The sequence below is a fragment of the Meleagris gallopavo genome, chromosome 17 (genome assembly GCF_905368555.1).
Source record: "Meleagris gallopavo chromosome 17, MGAL_WU_HG_1.1, whole genome shotgun sequence".
Lineage (NCBI taxonomy): Eukaryota > Metazoa > Chordata > Aves > Galliformes > Phasianidae > Meleagris > Meleagris gallopavo.
In genome coordinates this window covers 7,053,829-7,067,095 of record NC_139420.1, presented here as the reverse complement: position 1 = coordinate 7,067,095, position 13,267 = coordinate 7,053,829, and the positions used below count along the sequence as shown (strand labels likewise).

The following is a 13,267-nucleotide window of genomic DNA, read 5'->3' as shown; positions in this document are numbered from 1 at the left end:
CTTTTCCAGTAGTTTTCCAGAACATGAAGTTAAGCTGACAGATTGCCTTGCTTCACCTTCTACCCTTCCACATTTCATTCTACCAAAGGCCTTTGTTTCACAGCGTCCTGTCCACACTCCAGCATTCTCCAGGCCACTCACCACGTGGATTCTGTGCAGCCTGTACAGAGAGGTGGCACAAAAGACAGCCTTAAAAGATTCACAAGAACGGCATTTCACTGCAGAATAACTCACCGATTTTCTGATGGAAGATCTTGTCAAAGGTTAATTCACCCCTTTCCTCGAGGTATTTCTGCATGACACTGCGGATGCTGAAAGGGAATAAAAAAAAAAGAGGTAGTTGAAGCTGTTTCTTTTAACAAAACTCTTCACATACTTTGGAGGAAGGATCGCTGCAGTGAAACACCCAGGCAAAGGCCAATGCAGACACCACAGCTCAGCCATATCTCCATACTGGGCACTGCTGCTTCTTTGGCCCCCTGTTGGGTCTTAGCCAGCACCATCCAAATAAAAGCACAAGTCAATCGAGTCAGCATCAGGCCATTCACACGGCCATTGCCATACATCATTTGGAAAATTAGCCAGTGTTGGCTCCATTAGGAGCTCAGCTTGGCTGCGATGCACTTAACATCTCCTTTGGCTAATTTATAATGTCACAACCACTCATCGAAACCACATTAACAAAGATTTTCTTTATTTGTCAAGTAACGTCAATATTCTTTTTAATATAATGCTATAAAAATTTCATATGGGCAACATTACAAGTACATAAATTTTAAAATCAATGCAGCACGGCAGTACTGTGCCATGATACAACTGTGCCACGGCAGCATTCAGCCAAAATTCCCTATTTATTTTTTTTTGTTTCCAATGTTAAAACTGGTATTTTCATGCACACTCGATATTTTCACAAAAATAGCCACAAATAACCCACACGATGTATTCTCGCCCTGAATAAGGCTGCCAAAAATCACTCGCACCTCTTCAAAAGCACAGCTGAGCACCTGATCCCTGCAAGATGTAGGCTTCACACTACTCATGTCAGGGAAAGAAAAGGAACAAGCTAGTTCTGAAATGCAGCAGGGCAGGCTGGCTCTCACAGCCAAACCCCAACGCTTCCCGGAGAAGGAAAAATCAGATGGCTTGGCTCGTTTGGCACCAGGACTTTCAGCCTCTTGCCTACATGAGGACGATCTCTGCAGCTCTGTCCCGCCCTGGTCCCAGCTCCAGTTCCCATGCGAGCAGCAGACCAGCAGTAACAGAATGAGCCCTTCTCATAACAAGGGTGCTGAGAAGGCTCTGCTCTGCCACGGCAAGTGTGCTGCAAGAGATCACACAAATCTAAGTCTAGACAACGGGAGGAGAGAATGAGAATGAGAAACGTAACGTGTGAGTGAAGTGCCCTGGGAAACACTCTGTAATGAACAGATCTGTTCAGCAGGGCTGCTCCTGTCCCTGCTGCTCGTACTGCTCCTGTGCCCGACTGTCTGACTCTCACCCACAAGTCGGAGGTGGAAATTTTACCGGGCTGGGGAGGAGCAAAGCAGAGTCCACACATCCTTGGGCTGGATGGAACAATCCGCAGCACAGCCCAGCCCATGCCACAGGCAGGAAGGAAGGCTCCTCCGCTCCTGACGCCGACCCATTAGCTGCCCTGCAGGCCAGCAATCCGCCACTAAAAGCCACATTTTGCCGTTCCTCAAAGGCTTCCCTGTCCAAATGTGCTCTCAGCACTAATGGGAGCTGTGGCCTTCCCGCAGGTCAGCTCAGTTCACAGCACGACCCACCTCGATGGCAATACTCAGAACAAGCAAAACAAAAGCTGGCTGAAAACGAAATCCAGAGAGACTCCAGAAACAAAAGCACATCCGACCGCGCTGGAGAAAAACTTTTTGTCTGTGTATTTTTTTTTTTACTTCATAAGGGAAGAAAACAGCAAGCAACAAAAAAACTCGGCGATGCTCAGCTTGCTGTCCGCACGCCACGAGTGTGCTGAGCTGCTGGGGCAAGTACACAGGGCAGAAATCAAGAGGCAGACTTACAATTAGAGAATCAGACTTAACATTATAGAAACCCTAGGCTATAAAGTAGCTTTGGTTGGAAGGGACCTTAAAGATCCTCTGTTCCATCCCCCTGCCGTGTGCTGGCTGCCCACAGCTCAGGCTGCCCATCCGTGGCCTCGGGCACCTCCAGGGACGGGGCACCACAGCTCTGGGCAGCACTGCCAGGGCCTCACTGCCCTCTGAGTGAGGAATTGCTTCCTCACATCCAACCTCAATCTCCCCTCTTTTAGTTTAGAGCCATTCCCTGCTGTCCCACCCCCATCAGACAGGAAGGTGCCCACCCGCAGTCCCCAGTCTGTGAGCTGGAAAGGAACAGGTCAGCCCAACCCGGCCAGCAGGGCTGCAGGCTGCGCTGGGAGCTGAGCTCACCGCAGCAGCACAGCCCTTCAGAGCTGATCAAAGGCATCTGCTGAGCAGCAGCCTGTGTGGTTCGGGGGCCTTCCATCAGTACAGAGCTCTGGCTGCCCGTGAGCGTGCAGGAAGGTGAGCTGACAGGACACATCACAGCACCACGGTACAGGTGCGCAACGCCCATCTGAAAACACATCTGAAAAAATAAGGGGGGGGGGAAAAAAAAAAACAAACGACGGGCTTTTTAATGGAAAAGAGCTTGGGTAGGGCGTGAGGAGTGCACATCTGCAGCCCTGCCCTGCAATGAGCACTGGAGGAGAAGCAGGGCATGGAGAGCAGCCCTGGCTGTGACCCCACAGCAGCAACCCGTGACCCCAGTGTCACCGAACCTGTCGAAAGAAACTCATCTTCTGATGGGTTTGGGGATGCCTTGCAGCCATACAGCATGATGCCATCTTCCAGGCAGCTTCCTGCCAGCTGTAAGCACAGCCACAGCAGGCGCAGGGAGAAACCGGGAGCTGCAGCAGAGGGAAACGAGCAGCCTTCATTTTGATACTTCCTAAAAGTTCTGCTATTAATTTCAGAGATGCACGGATCCCATCCCTGTGGGTTCATCCTACTGAATAATGCAGGAGTTGTTCTGAAAGCATCTCACGCCTCGGAAATGGAGGGCGGAGGAGCAGTGCAATGCTATGTGTGCACACGCATACTCTCCCTATTGGAACAACATCAAGAAGCTACTTACTGCTGACCTTCTTACCATGGTGTCTTTAAAGGAGCTTTTTATCATTTATCATAAAAGCAGGCTACTTTTTCTTGTAAATCAATACACGTTCTGATCGGTGGGATGCTGCCTATTGTACAGATGCCCACTAAAGCTTGAAAAAATAATCATCAAACCCACCTTAATGCACCTGCAGGCACTAGTATGTTCACCTATAAGGCGAAACAGAGAAAAGACAGGCAGGCAGAGCACAGGGATGCACTGCACGCCTTCCATCCACTTCACTTTGCTTCCTCTCACACTCGTACCCACTTCAGAGTTCATTACAGGCTCCAAGTGATTCTGTCCTCAGGTATCACGAAGCACATTTTACACGTTGCCACTGCCATTCCAGCAATCCAGCAGGCAAAGTGAAATCCCAGCCCATAAAGGACCACTGGCCCATCTAATCTGATCTACTTATCTCCTATTTGAGATTTGCTCAATTGGAAGAGGAAACAAATCATTAGGAGACGTTTTTGGACAACAGTGAAATAACATGGAAAACATATGTGCCTTTGATTCTTTTACTTCCTAGCACCCTATAATATTACTAGAATAACCCTGGCAGCAATGCCGTATCCAATTGACTTAATTATTTTAATAGAGAAATCAAAGCAATCATTGGTACTAAATTAATTAGCGCACATGCTCATTCAATTCCTCATCCCACCAGCCGATGAATGGAGCACTGATCGGTGCAAGGGAACTCTCTGATCCCTCTCCATGCACAGCACATCCCCACACATCCCATACCCCAAAGCTGCACTGTCTGCACACCGTAGGATGGCCCACCACACCAAACCCCAGAGCAGGACCAGGCTCTGCCATCTTCCATCCCAACGTCACCCATTTCTACCCCATTTCCCATCTCAACACACCCTCTGCCAAACCATTAGAAGAGAGTTCCATTCTGAGTTCCCACTTCCAAACCATTCAGCAGCAGAGAACTGATGCTCCTACAATTGCTAGGGCTGATCTCTAGTTTTCTGCCCAAGTGGATCCACATCTGCAATGAATATTAATGGAGAAAGCTTACAATTTAAAGCCTAAAGCAAGAGCATGGAGCTGTGAGTTCAGCACAGACACTGCCCTCGTGTTTCTTGAGGACTGTCTGCATTAACATTGCTGAAATCTGAAACTAATACAAAAGCTTCTAAGCACATGAATTTTTCAGGAATAATTGCACTGAATTGTAATGTCAAGGACATGCCCTTCCACCAGAATGCTGCTACTGAGAAACTGCAAGAAGGAGAAACTGGAACAACATCACATCTCCTCACTCCAAATGCCATTAAGCCATTTGTCAGTCATAACGTGTTGGGTTTCTTTAATACAAATACAAAATTAAGTGCAACGTGCTTATTATTTATTTAATTTTTCTGCATCTATGCTTTAGACTTTCTTTAAAAATAGTGTGCGAATGTAAAGGCTGAGCAACCGAGAGCAACGTGCAGCCCCCGCTGGCTAGGATGCACCACACCTGGCTGTGATTGACTCATTTACAGCCACAGGATGTGATTTCAGAGCCCTCAGTGCCTCTCTGCACCACCCAAACCCACCCTACAGCTGCTCGTGGATCTGCCCCAAAGGCCTCCCACAATGGTCAGCAAATACAGCTGAAGACAACGACAGAATGGCCCACAGTCATTACAGACAACATATTCTTTCATACAAGTGAAGGGTTCAGCAATGCAAGGTTTACCAAAAGTGAAACAAGCCAAGGAAGGCTTGGCCTGCAAAACAGATCTACTGAGAACTTCTTAAACAAGTCAAACCTGGCAAAAACGTTCCCATGTTTTTTCTCCTCCGGAAGAAACAATCCTCTTTAAACAAACAAGCATCCCTCACAGCCCCGCATCCCAAGCACGCCACAGAGATCCTCCTGCAGCAAAACAAAGCAAGGAAGTGTGAAATTGTCTCCGTTGATTTTCTGCACTTCATGGTGGGCTTCTGACTCGCAGTTACTCTTCGGTCCCAAAAAGAAGGGAGATGCCAACAGAGGAACTGATGGCTGGATGAAAAGGAAAACGTGGGGTAACGAAATGAAGAACTGACACAGAGAGGTGCAGAATGGCTCTGATATGAAAACAAGCAGAATGTGAAGATGGGGGGAAGCCAGGCTGGGGTTTTTAGAAGGAACAGGAGACGAAAGGCTCAGAGAGGAAAGCCACCTCCTTAACGTGGAGCTGTGTCCTGCTAACCCAGTGCTTGCTAGGACCCAATGGGCTGCGGTTCTGCCCATTTAATTCAATTAAACTATGTATGCACCTGCACCTGACAGGTTCTGATAGGCTTTTTTCTAATTGCATTAATTACCCCCAATAGATAATTACCCCCCTATAGATAAGAAGCTTAACACAGACCCTTCCACATGACCTGATGCTGCCCGGCGCTGTGCTCAGCCCTTCCCTGGCACCGCAGGCCCAGCACTGCCCTGGAGCACCCTGGCTGGTACCCAGAGCACGAGGGATGGCTGGGAGCTCCACCAGCCCTCCACCTCCCCTCAGCCATCCTGCAGTGCCGGGCACCCACGCTGCACGGTCAGTAATGGGAGCTTCCCCCAAAGCATCCCTCGGTACAGAGCACGGTAGCAGAAAGCTGAACCTCTTCCCCAGTTGCCCTCGTTTACCTTTTGCTTAATTACACTATCAGCACCCAAGGGAAGGCCCATGATTAAAACCCATCGCACCTCCCACGTGTTGCTGATTTCTTAACAGGCTTAGCCCCAACCCTGTGTGCTCTAGATAGCAGTGCTGCCCTGCTCCAAGGCTCTGCCTTCCGCCTGGGCAAAGCTCTTCAGCAGCACCTCTGCTCTGCCATGAGCTTCTCTGTGATCCTGAGCAGTTCAAGCATTCTCATGCTGTCTGAGTCAGAAGGGACCCCCGAAAGCCATCTGTTCCCATTCCCTACAGTGCACAGGGACGCCCGCAGCTCCAGCATTGCTCACAGCCCTGTCCCCTGACCGTGGCTGTGCGCAGGGATGGGGCATCCAGTGGGAACAGGGATGCTGGTGGCAGCTGCTCAGTGCCATGCTGCTGCAGGGCCCAGCACACAGCACGGGGCTGCAGGTGCAGAGCAGCACGGAGCGAGGTGTGAGCACAGGGATGACACAAGCGGCGGAATTGCGGCAAACGCAAAGATGGCAACAAACAATTTTCAGGAAAATTTTCTTAAGAGACAGCATTGTAAATGAAAGAGCCTAAGGAGGCGTTAGACAAAACCAGAGGAAACAACGTCAAAGGAACCAGGACTGATAGCATGGAGATAGCGAGGTGCTCTGCCCTCTAACCTGGGGTGCTGCTGATGTTTGAGGAGGTGCAAGGATTCAGGGATGTGCCAAAGACAGCTAAGATTCAGAGAAAGAATGCCACAACGCCAAGAGAACAGAACTGCAAAAGCAGAAGTAATACAGGAGAGATCACAAATGGCCCAGGATGGAGTTGGGAAAGGAAAATCGACCTCCATGCATCCTGTGAAGCTCAGCCAGAACTTCACTGACACTGGAATGCCAGGTGAGGAGGAAGAGTGTATTGCAGGCTGATCAGAGCCCAGGGGTGGCCTGGGAACACCTCTGGAGATACAACAAGGAGGGATAACCAAGAAAAATCATCACAGCTGGAGAATGATTTTTAAGTGTCCGCAACATGGTTTGGTTTTCCCCTGGGGGGGCAGGATAAGGGGAAGGCTGGAGACCAAAGAGACCTGGAAGAATCAATCACAGAATTAACAGGACAGAGAGCTAACTACTGAACAAGCAGGTTAGAAGAGATGATGAGAAACTTCTACAACCATGGCAGCAGGAGAGAAGCCCGATGGACGCCTGCTCTGTTCTGTTCCCATACACCAAGAGTCAGCCCCGCACCCACCCCGGCTCCAACCTGCTATTTCCTGCCCCTATTTCCTGCACCACTCGTCTGCACTTCCCAATATGCAAATCTTCATCTCAGAACAGAAGGGGCCAGCAAATCGGAAGAGCTATAATTTAGTTCTCTTCCACTCACAGTGACCAAAATAAGGGGAACCTAAAATTGATCTCTAAAAGTGAAAGACTTCAGAAGCCCCATGAAAACCCTAAAAATGGAGTGCAGTTCATTGGCTCCTTTCCTCCCAAACCTAGAGTCAAATATCAAGGCTTCATACCGGCTGACATTTCAGTGTGTATGCCCTCTTTCCCACCGACTTCCCAATCCTGCAGGCCCTTCTGCCCACCCACCTTTCAGGACACGCAATGAAGAGATGCTGCAGTTCTCCCAGCTCCTGGGAATGAGAGGAGGAAATGCTGAAAGGAAGGAAAAGCAGACGACAGAGAACACACAGAGGGTTGTTTGGGTTCGGTGCTTAAAATCACCAGCCCAGCCTCTTCCCTAGGCACACGTGTCCCATTGGCACGTTCTGCCCTCGTTCTTCCCAAGCTGTGACATTTAACAGTTCAGGCACACAAACAATCTGAGGATGCTCCACACGAGCCCAGCAACCAGCAGCCCCTCAGCCAACAAACTTCACCCTCACAGCTTGGTTGCTGCTGAGCCTTGGCCTGCAGCCTTGGAATCTGCTCTGCCCTACAGCTCTTGCCTCACAAACAGGCATTGCAGCAAACCCATCCCTCTCGCTTTGCATCACTTAACCCAGAGACACAAAATGGTGCCAACAGGTGCATCGGGCTCCAGCAAGAGCACGACCTGCAGAGAGCAAGGAGATCTTTGCAGCATTCCTGGAGCAGACGGTGCTGGAGCTGCAGCACATCCCTGCCATCGCCTGCTCCTGGCTATGCAGCATGGCTGTGGTGCTGCAGGGCCCGGCTCTGCACACAGAGAAAGCCAAAATCTCCTTGGGGAAAGGGCTCAACTGCAGCCCCAGAGAGGAACACAGACTTTCTGTGCATGGCGGTGGGTTTTTGCTGTTACTATACCAACCTGCATGCAAGCAGTTGATTTGTATTATATAATTGTACGCGGATCCATCTGCCAGTAGCACACAGTATTTAAGTATGCCCAACGCCATCGTGGCGGTTCTAACGAAGGAGGTTGAGGGGAGGAAAAAAAAAAAAAAAAAAGCACCACCAAAAAAACGACCAGAAACCAGCATGAAGACATCTGACACCAGAGCAACAGTCGCTGCTTCCTCCTGCGTGAGGAAATCCCTGCTCCGGGCCAAGCAGCGCCCATTGCCAGGCCCCCTGGCCCCAGGCAAGCCGCCGTTTCCCGTGCCAGCAACGGCTGCAAACCGCTTCCCACCTTCCTCCGAGCACCGGAGCCGCCAGTATCTCCTTCGATAATCAGCGCGGTTTGCAGACGGGTCCTTGCACAGCCAGCCCCGGGCGTGCGGCGGTTCGGCCGCATCACCTCCCCGCCGCTCACAGCCCCGCACGGCGCCCGGAGCCCCGCGCCACGCAAAGCCCGGGCACGGAGCGCGGCACCTGCTGGGGCTGCAGCCCGCGGGCAGGTCGTGCCCTCGGCACAGCGGGCGGCTGCACGGCGCGCAGCCCAGAGAGCGACAACCGCCGCCCGGCACGGCACCTCGGCGATCACCGGAGGCATCGAGCAGAAGCGAAGCGCTCAGCTCCGGCTGCGCTCGCGGGAGCGCAGGGCGAGGGCTGCAAGGGCAGCGCCGGCCGACGGCCGCCCGCCCCTCCTGCGGCACGCACTATGCGGGATTTGCCGTCCCGCCGGCTCGTCCCGCTCGCCGGCACGGCGGGCACGGCGCCTTGCCGGGCTCCATCGGCCGGGCACGCTCAGACCACCGCTCCGCCGGGAGCTCCGGGTCACGGCGCTGCTCTCGGGCTCCCGCATCCCCGCTCCCACCAACCCCCCCGGCCGCCCCAAAGGAGCCGGGCTGCGCTGCCCACCCCCGCCACCGCCACCACCATCACCATCACCATCACCACCCCCCCCGGCGCCCTCCGCTGCGGACCGTTAGCCGGCGGTACCTGGGCTCGGGCAGCGTGATCTTCTTGCTGGCCCGGGCCGCCGGCGTGCTCTTGCTCTTCTCCATCGCCATCAGGTAGCTGACATCGGCCAGCACCGCCTCCAGGTCCGCCATGTTCCCGCTCCCGCCGCCGGGCTGCAGATGGAGGCTCGGCCGGGGACAGCCGCCCCCGAGGCGGGGAACGGCGGAACGGACGGGGCGGCGGCGGGGTTCGGCCGAGCGCCTCCCGCGTGCCTCGGTGCCGCGCGGCGGCTGCGTGCGTGCGGCGCGGCGGGGCCGCTCCCCGCCCTCCCTCTCTCTGTCTCTTTCTCCCCCCCCCACCCCTTCTGTCTCCGCTCCCGGGGCTCTCCGCCGGCCCTCAGCCCGCGGCCGCCGCGCCGGGCGGGCGGGAAACCCCCCCGCGGCGCAGCCGCCTCAGCCGGGCCGCCCCGCAGCGCCCCCCGCCCCGCGCCGCCTCCCGCGGGCGCTCGGCCCCGGGCTGCCGGCGGCGGCCATGGGGCTGCGGTGCGAGGGGCTGCGGCGAAAACGCGGACCTGGATCGACGGAGCGGGAGAGGGGAGGGCGGGGGGGGGGGGGGGTGAGCCGACGCGCTGCTGGGCCGCGCTCGTGATCTTAGTGGGCTCTTCCAGCCCTCATTTAGATGCCACGCTTCTATGAACCCTGCGGCTCCGTCCCCGTCCCCGTCCCCGTGCCCATCCCCACGTGCAGCCCCGCGCGGTGCTCAGCCCTGTCTGCGTGGCAGCCGGCGCATATGCAGATTTTCGCTCCTCTCTCTCCTGAATTTCTTCAAATATGTCACAAATAATTGGCTGAATGAAAGGCAAAGTCAATGACAAGTCTGAAGGTTCCAACTCAGCTTGTTTTGAGCTCTTTTCAAGTGCCGCCACTCCTCCTTCCTACAGCTTTCTGAAAGCTAATGATCTGATTAGAGCCGGGGAAGGCACACGGCGTTGCTGCGAGCCGCCGTGACAGCGCCGAGGTTGGAGCGCATTGCGGGGCAGTTCTGTGCCCCACGGGCGATGGGGCTGAGCTCCGGGCTGCGACCTTCCGTGAGCACACAGCAAACAGCATCCCACCACCCGCCTTGTTCTGCCAATGGAGTGTTGGGCCCTTCTGTGTTGGACTGGTTGGCCTCTAGAAAAAATTTCTTCTCCCAAATGTTGGCCAAGCACTGATATGTGATACCCGGGGAGGTGGTGGTGTTATCATCCCTGGAGGGGCTTGAGGAATATGGGGATGTTGCACTGAGGGATGCGGTCAGTGGGGATGGGTTGGGTTTGTTGATCTTGGAGGTCTCAGAGAGCCCACTGCTCCCAGCCAGCATGCTGGAAAACCTTTGCAGAAAGCCCCATGGAAATAATGGGAATGCCAGGTGAAGCGCTCCCCACTCTGTCCTCTTTCCGGACTCTTCATGCTCGGTGTCTGTTTGCACAGAAGTTGGCACTGGCTGCCTTGGCTGATCATTCACCCAAATTCAATATCCCACACCTGGTCCCCAAACCAGCTGCGATGCCGACATTAGCAGCAAGGCAAACAGCAGCGGGAGCCAAGTCCATGGCATTGCCACCACCCCTCGTCCCCATCCCCTGTCCAGCTAGGAGGGAATGCCCCCACCCTGCCCCACCATCACACCCCAAAACTGGGGGACAAAGGAGGCTCGCTCCAGCACTGGAGCTCAGAGCCACACCATGCTGCTGTCACACTGCTGCTTTCCCTCCTGGGCTGCTTTGCTTTGTTTCAGCCAAAGTTGGGAGCTGTGCCCCGAGGTGCCCATCCAGGTGCTGTGGCTCTGAGTCCTCCACGGGCAAACCCCAAGGAAGCACTGATGCAGCAGAGTGACCCGAGCAGCACTGTTTGTGCTTTCCCCACATCAAAGGGGCCCTTGTCTGAATCCTTCTGCCTGTAGCCTGGAGGAGAAGGGGAAAGATTGGTTCCTATTAATAGCCCCGCATCCCACCAGATCCCAGCCTTGCGAGGAGCCATGAAAGACTGCGGCATCTGATGCTCTGAATAAATGATGTAATTTGGGCAGAAATGTGTGCTCAGCAACCCTGATTCCTGTCTTCTCCAGTCTGGAAGAGATGGCAGCGATAACCGCTCCGCATCGGTGGCACCAGAGCAGAGCAGCTCAGAGCCTTCATTCCCAGAGAGCGCCTGGCGTGGGTGATGCAAACCCCAACACCTCCCCACCCCACAGCAAACCCCACCAGTGCTGATGGCTGCAGGATGCACCGAGCCCAGCACAGGCTTTGCAAGAACGTCCCCATCTGCCAAACAATTCTCCTGCCCTCTCGGCGCCCTTGTAAAGCACACCAGTGGGTTATCTTCATTTCACAGCTGAGGAAGCGCGGTTCCAGAGCGGTCACCATGCCCACGGGGTTGGGATTGATGCTGGGAGCACAGATGTAGCACCTCTCATCTTCCGAGCTCTGGCACCGCTGAGAGCATCTTTGCTGCAGGGCTCTTTGGGTTACCCTCCAAATGAGCTGGCATCGCCACGCACTGCATTCAGAGCGAACGAGACCTGGAAATGATTGCAATTAAACACTAAAAGCAATGTGCTCCTTTCTGCTTGAGTAGAGCAGGGAAGGGCTACATGCCTGTAAACCACACGCAGCAGGACACAGAGCACCCTGCTTGCCCTACAGCACGGCCCTGTGCCTCAGCAGATAATGATCTTTGCCTTCGGACTTAATCTTCTGTAGATCTCTCTCTCTTAATTGCTTATCATCCGGAAATCTCGAAGGGAGCCAAGGCGGACGCTCCCCCTCATGTGATGCAGCCGTCCTTTCCTTCCCTTCTGTGGTCCTGCTGCAAGTGTGCAATCGGTGCCCATGGCACCCAGTGTGCCCATGGCACCCAGTGAGCCCATGGCACCCAGTGAGCCCATGGCACCCAGTGAGCCCATAGCACCCAGTGTGCCCATGGCACCCAGTGAGCCCATGGCACCCAGTGTGCCCATGGCACCCAGTGAGCCCATGGCACCCAGTGAGCCCATGGCACCCTGGGCACCCAGTGAGCTTTTGGCTCCCAGGAGCCCATGGCATCCGGTGCACCTATGGCACCCACGGCACCCAGTTTGCCCAGTGAGCCCATGGCACCCAGCACACCCAGGAGCCCCAGCACAGCCCACGGCCCCACAGCACCGACATCACCAAGAGCCCAACCTGGCACCACTGGGGCCACACGGTGCGTCCCCATTTGGAGCAGCTCTTGTGCCTTACGTTAGTGACAAATGAAGAAAGGACAATCCTGAAGAGGAATGTAGAGAAACAGGGAAAAATGCTGTTCGTTTTTCCCCTGATTTCCTAAGAACTCCCCCAGCAGCTGATCTCTGCAGCACCGCCATAATCCGGTGATACATTTTAATCCCATTACGTTGCCATGTGGCGGCTCACAGCCCGCTCGGCCTATGGGGAACAGATGTTCCCTAATTGGCAATTCCACTGCCCAGGAGTTGACATCACTGAAAATAGTTTCTTTGCCTTTCGTGTTGACATTGAAAGCGAGTCCCCGCCGTGGCTTTTACAGCCCCAAATTGCATAATGGCAGCGGCGGCTCCCGCTGCAGTTACCCACCTCCAGCTGCTGCGTGCTGGACTCAAGCAGCGGTGCCGGCACCGTGCTGCTGCGGTCTCCATGCTGCCGGGGCAGCCGTGATGCTGTCTGCTTACAGATGCCTTAGGGGGAAGCTATTGGAGGCGAAGACAGAACGCAGCCCGGGGAGCTGCAGGGCTGCTCCTGGGTTTGGGACAAGCAGCGAGCAGTGCTTTCCCAGCGAGGAGCCCAGGCACAGCCCCAACCCCATGCAGCCTTCTGAATTTGAGCTCGGTGTTCCCACCTCCAGGTGCCAACTGGGACCGTTCCAGGCACCTGTGCTCACCATGTAACCGTACCCAGCTGTGTGTCCGCACCGCTGTGCGCCTTCAGCCCTGGGCTTTATTCACCATTTGTTTCTGTGCTGACTGTCTTGTAAGGGAGCTTTGAGAAAAACACTGCTGCAGGGCACGGGGAAGGAGCCGCCAAATCCCCACCGCTGCTCTAATCCCCTGATACATGTTAATCCCATTATGTCTCCATGTGGCTGTTTCCATTTCTGGCCTTGGAAGATGTGATGTTTCTTAATTAGCATTTTAGCTGGATGGGAGGGAGGTTCATTTGCC

At 54.4% G+C, this 13,267-nt stretch overlaps 1 protein-coding gene across 1 annotated transcript in view; it reads right to left on the bottom strand.

The window, feature by feature from the left end:
* The window catches only part of GRK3 (G protein-coupled receptor kinase 3), a 46,483-nt gene extending 36,849 nt beyond the window's left edge, over window positions 1-9,634 (bottom strand). The window contains exons 1-2 of the mRNA XM_085238660.1: window positions 9,107-9,634; window positions 235-311 (exon numbers count right to left, since the gene is read on the bottom strand). Coding sequence (XP_085094786.1) covers window positions 235-311; window positions 9,107-9,219 — 190 coding nt within the window. The 5' untranslated portion in view covers window positions 9,220-9,634. The remainder of the gene's footprint in view (window positions 1-234; window positions 312-9,106) is intronic.
* Window positions 9,635-13,267: the final 3,633 nt, after the last annotated feature.